We start from the raw sequence: 7,338 nt of genomic DNA, 5'->3' as shown, positions 1-7,338 counted from the left end.
ACACACACACACACACACACACACACACACACTTTATGGATAATTCTGGGGGTTAAATTAAATAAATTTAATAAATGTGATTTTAATAAATGAAATAAAAGTTAAATTTCCTGTATTATACGTGTATAATAACGGGTAGCTAAAAATGAAAATGAAACAGCTGAAATTAACACAAAGAAAAACAAAGTGCACATATTTGCTGAATTAAGCAGTAAGGAGCTGAAATTATGACAAAAAGGGGGGTTTAGCTAAGAAAAGGCTTAAATGAGCTAAAAAGCTGCTACACATAAAAAACAGCAGAAAGAAGCTGGAAGGAGCACAAAAAAGTTGAAATTAGCTAATGAATAGCAGAAAAAGTCAAGCTAAAATCTGCAAAACAGAAGCAGAATGAAGCTAAAATTAGCACAAAAAAGTAAAAAAAAGCAGAACAAAAAGGTGAAAAGCGCCATAAAGATTCATAATTATTCTGAAGTGTTTTAAGGATGTTGAAAACAGCTCCATTCATTTTCAATTAGGAAAAAAACATGGCAGTAAAAGCTAAATATCTCAAAAAGTATAAATTGCTGAAACACAAAACGTCATATCTGGAATGACTGAAGGAGCTGAACGGTTTGATATTTTGTTAAAATTGAACTAAAACTCTTGAATAAGATACAGGCCAGAAACTGTACGGAAGAAAAAAAAAAACGCTTTAGAATAATTCTCACAATAAAAACAACAGTGTGGTCTTCGTTATTAGCCGATCGAATCATTCCCTGCAGGATCTGCAGCAATATGTTTCTGCTTATCAGGTTCTTCACTGAGCCTGAGCTGTAAGGAGGATAAAATATTAGAGTCAAACTTCTATTTCTACCCCCCCCCCCTCTTGTAGTGAATCACCTCCTTGTCCACACCAGTCAAAATCACTTTATAAAGTCTGAGTTGGCATACGTGCTCTCCGTCCCCCCCACCCCCTGCGCTGTGTTTCTCTCTCTTCATACATGCTCTGATAAGCTGTCAGAACTCAAGCTTTGGCCAAACGTCTCCATCATCCTCTCCGATGTTAAATAAAACTTGAAAAGAACAGATTTTTTTAAAAGAACCCCACCCAGTGAGAGCTGGCAGGCCTGCAGACCACAAATGAGTTCAGTTCTGGGCCTCGTGAGTAAACCTTTGTCTGCTGTAATCAGGGCAGATGAGTTGATGACAAAGTGTATTATCTTTTCCTCCCATTTCTAAACCAGAATATAAAACATAAAAATAAATATTTCCATTGGTCCTAGTCCCGTTTGTGTTAGGCCTCTGACTTCATTATTTTGTGTTTTTCTCGCGGAGCTGAGACAGCAGGGATCGCTCCTCTGACCTGTGGATCCTGGTAGATTTTCTGGGGGTCGTTCTCATAGCTGTCTATGTAGAGCCGGACGGTTGCTCCYGCGCTGCCTGTCCCGCTGAGACGGAAAATTATCCTGGAACCGTCGGAAAAGATGATCCGGAGGCCCTGAGAGAGCGAGAGAGAAGCAAAACAGAGACACGGGCCATCAGGAGAAAACGCAAACAAACCGTAAATGAAAAACATGTGGAGGGGTAAGAAACGAGGAGCCGTGACTCACAGCTGTGTGCAGACACTTACTAACRACTTCATCAGGTATTTACACTATATCAGAGTTTCAATGTTAATATTTTCTTTTAAAAACTTTAAACGATGTATTCTGCAAAAATGCTAAAGCTACAAAAACAAATCAGAACACTAGCTAAAAGACAGATAATGCTTGCTAAAAGGAACAAACTGCAAGCTAAATGTTAAAAGTAAAACACTACTAACCAAAAGCTAAAAGGAGAAAAATGTTTGCATAAAGCTAAAAGTGGCAAAACTAACCAAATAGTAAAAGAAGCAAAACGTTCAAATAGTTAAAAACTTAAATTATCAAAATGCTAGCTAAAAGCTTAAACTAGCAAAATGCGGATTAAAACTAAGTAAAGCAAAACGCTAAAAAATAGTAAAACAATCAAAACACATTCAAAATGTAAAAGAAGCAAAACTTTAAATAGCTAAAAACTAAAATTAACAAAATGCTAGCTAAAAGCTAAAACTAGCAAAATAAGGATTAAACCTAACTATAGCAAAATGCTAAAAAAAGTAAAATAAGAAAAAATTATTTGAAATGTAACAGTGGCAAATGTCATTTTAGAAGCTAAATGTAGCATAACACTAGCTAAAAGCTAATAGTAACTAAATACCAACTTATTATTTTAAAGGAGTCTGATAATAATGTATTTCAATGGGTAAAGAGTTTGTAAATAAAAGGTTAAATATTTTAAAAAGTACAAAAGTTACAAAAAACAAAAGTCATAGCAGGAATATCCTGATCAAGTCGAACATTTTGACATGTAAATTGTTAAAGTAGCACAAACGTTGTTACATAAAGAATGAAAAAAATAAAGAGAAACAGGAAGATCACATTGTCTAATCAGCACTGATACAATAATGTGCAATCAGCCTAAATATTATACCTTCCCTCAAATGTATATGAACTGCAGACCCCTTACCTGGTTTTTAGACACGCTGCCATCCACAGGGTCCGTATAGGCAAAGTTATCTGCAACGGCCACCACGTAAGTCTTATCGCCTGAGGAGAACTGCTTTCCAATAAAGGATGGCTCAGACATTTGCGCCTCTAGATCCTTCATCATCTTGTTAGCAGCATCTGARTCAACCTCCTCATAGTCGTATCTGGAAAGAAAATTCAACTTTGTTGATACAAAATGTCTAATTTGGGAAATTAAGAAAGTACCCAAACTTTTAAAGTGTTGCAGTTTTCTTTGTGGCCACTAGATGGTGCCAGAGTGACATTAGACAATCCAACATTTTACAACCAAACCTTTATCTTCCTCATCACTGTTCTAAACATTATTGAAACTAGAAATAGACAYGATTTCTGACCTGGTGAAAAAGTTCCTGCCAAACTTCTGCCAGTGATCCTTCATGATCTCCTCCACGCTTTGTTTCCTGGTGGCTAAGATTGATAACCACGCGAGAACGGCCCAGAGYCCGTCCTTCTCACGGATATGGTCTGAGCCTGGTTGATTAACAAAYCGAAGGGGTGAATAAGCGAGTGTGTGTTTAAAAAAAAAAAGATGTCGCTCTTGCATATGGGACTAAAATATGAAGACTTGAAACTCACCCGTGCCGAAGCTCTCCTCTCCACACAGTGAGAGTTTACCAGCGTCCATCAAATTCCCAAAGAACTTCCAGCCGGTCGGAGTCTCGTACAGCTGCATCTTCAGAGCTTTGGCCACACTTGAACAGATTTAAACACATTATAAAAACAATGAATCCGTGACCGGTGGCTTTAAAACKATTAAAATAAAAAGCGGTTTGTACTTGTCCAGAGCTCCACTGGTGGGCATGCTGCGAGCCAGTCCTTTCACACCGGTCTGTTGGAAGTACGGGATGGAAGTGATGTTGGCGCCAAGGACAGCCACGGAATCGGACGGGTTCACAAAGAAGCCGTGTTTACCAAGTATCATGTTACGGTCCTGAGGGGAGGGCAAGCGATGAGGGATTACGAAGCCGTTGCGTTAAAAGTGGCTCCTCGGCAGGAGAAGTTAGAATACTTACACCATCGCCGTCGAAGGCAGCTCCGAAGTCGTACTCTCCGCTTTTCATGTTGCTGACCAGATCGGCGGCGTAGGTCAGGTTGGGGTCAGGGTGATGACCACCAAAGTCCTCCTGAGGGATACAGTTGACAGCCGAGTTGGCAGGAGATCCCAGCTCTTCACATACGATCTTCTGGATGTAAGGACCAACCACTGGAGGGAGAAACTGTCGTCATTGTTCTACATTAAAAACAAACAACACGCGATCGTTTCCACGCGCCGTTCAGTACCTCCGTGCATTGCGTCCAGTTGAACGTTAATATGATTGGCTCCGGAGAGGAGGTCCTTCAGTGCAGCRAAGTCAAAAATGCCCCTCAGCATCTCGGCGTAGGCTTCCACCGAGTCGACGATCTCCACTGAGGAACCCAGAGAGCGTGTGAACGTTTCAGATAAACGTCAAGATCTTGTAGAAAAGRCAAAGGTTTTGTCTGCACCTGTAAAAGGCTTGAACGTGTCCACTTCGAAGGTATGCTTGCTGATCTTGGACAGATCCACTTTGAGCTCCGGACAGATGTGATACTCCTGCAGGCCTTTGCTGATCTCAAATATTTTGTTCGTGATGCCTTCAGGAGCAGGACCTGGGAACAGTTAAGTACAGTGGTGAAGAAACTACTTACTGACAGAAACACACATGAAAAATRAACTAAAGCCATAACAGTGTTCTTGATGTTTTTAATGTTTTTATTTGCTTTATGAAAATCTGTCTACAGCGACAGGAAATGAAAGTCTATGAACTTTTCTCACCCCCGCTGGAAATATTATACTTGATGCCAAAGTCTCCATTGGGACCGCCGGGGTTGTGGCTGGCTGTGAGGATGATACCACCCACTGCCTTTAACTTACGGATCACACAGGAAACGGCTGGAGTGGACATGATTCCATTCTGACCAATCACAAGATGACTAATCTAAAAAAAATAATAATAATAATAAAACAGAAAGAGGAGGACCACAGATTAATTCACACCTAATAAAAAAAATTCATCACATTTTTATATTGATTTGACAACAAGAAGATATAAAAATTGACTGTTTTGACTTTGTCCGTGTGATTTGCATCACTCCAGGAAAATAGCTTCTGGTCTCAATYGGCTTAATAGTTTCAAAACCTGCATTAAGAATCATAAACAACAAGAAAAAAGAACAGCAAAGTGTGTCATTATCAACAACCTGTAAGTGTGTGCACCTTTAACCTTTCAGGTTTTGAAATCAGAATCAGTTTTATTGCCACTGTCAGTGAACACACAGACAGTACCAACACCCATTCTTATTACACACATAAACGACGCATAACAAATTGTCTCCATCTCAGATTGTTTTGTGTAAGCATGTGTGCAGCAGGGCCTCTGGTTTTGCAACTTAAGTCAATGATACCATTACCCAATAAGGCATTTCTTAATATGGACCAAAAATTACAAAAAACAACCAGAATTGGACATTTCTTAGGAAGTTAAACCCACTAACACCATTAAACAGTACATTACTAAATGAAGCACTCTGACACAGGCAGAGTGGTTAAACTCAGTAAAGAGCAGGTCTCACTGAGCCCTATTTGGTACTTTAGCAATTAGTCTCATGCTTTAAGATCTGATTTAAACAAAAATAAAAATAAATGGTGTTTAAATAATTAAATGACCTAAATTTAAAGTAAAAATAGCAATAAATGCATGCAACTGGCAGCTGCTATCAAGGCCTTTAGGGCAAGCCAATTTATCATATAAGAAACATTATCTTTAAAGCAAATATTCACAATTTTTTCTTATCCAAATTAACATTTCAGCAAGACACAACCCATTCATTCCATCTAAAATCAATATTTCAGATTTCTCARACATCATTCTTCACCGGACAAACTATGTCATAACGAGGAAAAAGGGCACCATACAGCATTTGGTGACACAAACAACTATTAGGAATGTGACTGTGAGCGCAAAAAAAAATAAAATAAAAATAAAAAAGCCATTTGGAAATATAAACAGATTTTTTCCCCTGCCTGCAAGCTTGAAGGACTTTACAACTATTGAACCTAGATTTGGAGTTTAGATTCTTAGCTTAAAACATCAGCAGTACCTGTTGAAGTCAACCCTGTTTGTCATAAAAATTATCTTGTGAACAAGTGGGCAGAGTATAATGAAATTTTCAGTAACTAATGGATATATCTACTATTAATCACCTTTTGGAGTCAACTCACAAAGTAACTGTGGCAATCCAATTTTCTATAGGGGCTTTTTTTTTTATCAAAATGGAAGTCGGTATCTCACTTATTTTTCAAGTTTTTCAGCTCAGAAGACAGAAAATAACATCTAAAGACAATAAAATTGACATGAGACCGCGGTTTGATTGTCACGGTTTGATTATATGTCACAACGGCTTGCCATACACTACAGTGTCCGAAGCAGGCAGAGCAACGTGACAGGCTGCGCGTCACGCCCCCTTACACATTCAAATAAACACCACGGAAAGCTATCCTTTAAACACAATTAAACCCAGTTTTTTCTGTTTTCTAAAACAGAGTGAGACACAATCTTGGACTTTTTGTAAAAAATAAATTAAAAATGATTAAATATCGTGGTGCAGAAAGCAGCCGTTTCCGCGCATATAAATGTCAAAGGTAAATCATGCACGAGCACCACAAAGCCCCAGCGGTCAMGCGTCAGACTGCAGGGAAAACAGACAGGAATCAATAACAACAGCTGAATGAAGATGAACCWGACAAGGACTGTCCAGAAGTTTCCCATCACTTCAGGCTAACTGAGCAGGCTAACATTAAAATGTCATGTTAGCTCAACATGGGTGAAGCAATGAATGGAGTTAGCTAAACTAGTTTTAGCATTAACCTTACCATTTGTTGTTTATTTTTTTCGTTATTATTGATAGCATTGAGCTAATGAGGTTAATTAACCTCTCCTGCAGAAATGTTGCATGAAAATGATCAAACACAAAACAACCTTGACAGCTCGATGTGAACTTGCTAGCATACATGCTAACCCAGAAGTGTCCCTCTCCTCCTCCAGACTCACCCCGTTGGCTGCAGCGATCTGAACGATCAGCTGAATGGCGTCCTTCATGAARAACCTCCCGTCTCCCCCCACCACCAGGGTGGCCGTCTGGCGCTCCGCGGGCTCGATGACAGAGATAATGCTCTGGATGAAGTTCTCCGCATAGTGCTGGTTCTGCTGGAACACCGTCACCCGCTTCCTCAGACCGCTCGTCCCGGGCTTCTGGTCCGTGTACGGCTTGGTCTTGACGGTGCTAATCTTCACCATTTTATGTTTATTTTTTTCTGAGACGGAACGACTTGACGGTGAGTAACCCCGGGGCTGTCCGCAGTGTGGTCCGACAAGGAGGCGAGGTGACTGCAGAACCGCTGCCAGAGGCCACACGGCCACCTCCCCCTCTCAGCCCCGCCCTCTCTGTTTAAAGGGCCACGGGAGATGTCCCAAGTACCGCTATGCAACTGATGGTGCACGAATGCACCCACATACCATCAGAGAGGCAGGCTTTTGAACTGAGGACTGGATGGTTATGGTTTTTGGACATGAACATCTTAGGGATCAACTTTGCAGCCTTTCACCTCCTCTGGATTGCGTTAATCTGGCCTCCAGTTCTAATGTAAAGAACGGGGCTGGGCAGTCCTGGTCCTCGAGGGCCGCAGCCCAGCAGGTATTATGATTTTCCCTGCTCCAACACACCTGATTCAGAC

General features: G+C 40.3%; 1 protein-coding gene across 1 annotated transcript in view; it reads right to left on the bottom strand.

Annotated features, from left to right (window-relative positions):
- Window positions 1–6,993, bottom strand: part of pgm1 (phosphoglucomutase 1) — a 9,513-nt gene extending 2,520 nt beyond the window's left edge. Inside the window, exons 1-10 of the mRNA XM_014014286.1 lie at window positions 6,656–6,993; window positions 4,381–4,543; window positions 4,071–4,214; window positions 3,867–3,992; window positions 3,599–3,789; window positions 3,362–3,516; window positions 3,162–3,277; window positions 2,921–3,056; window positions 2,527–2,710; window positions 1,343–1,477 (exon numbers count right to left, since the gene is read on the bottom strand). Of these exons, the coding sequence (XP_013869740.1) occupies window positions 1,343–1,477; window positions 2,527–2,710; window positions 2,921–3,056; window positions 3,162–3,277; window positions 3,362–3,516; window positions 3,599–3,789; window positions 3,867–3,992; window positions 4,071–4,214; window positions 4,381–4,543; window positions 6,656–6,901 (1,596 nt within the window). The 5' untranslated portion in view covers window positions 6,902–6,993. The remainder of the gene's footprint in view (window positions 1–1,342; window positions 1,478–2,526; window positions 2,711–2,920; window positions 3,057–3,161; window positions 3,278–3,361; window positions 3,517–3,598; window positions 3,790–3,866; window positions 3,993–4,070; window positions 4,215–4,380; window positions 4,544–6,655) is intronic.
- Window positions 6,994–7,338: the final 345 nt, after the last annotated feature.

Source organism: Austrofundulus limnaeus, unplaced genomic scaffold (assembly GCF_001266775.1).
Source record: "Austrofundulus limnaeus strain Quisiro unplaced genomic scaffold, Austrofundulus_limnaeus-1.0 Scaffold113, whole genome shotgun sequence".
Lineage (NCBI taxonomy): Eukaryota > Metazoa > Chordata > Actinopteri > Cyprinodontiformes > Rivulidae > Austrofundulus > Austrofundulus limnaeus.
The sequence above is the reverse complement of the archived record's forward strand: the minus strand, read 5'-3'. Positions and strand labels throughout refer to the sequence as shown.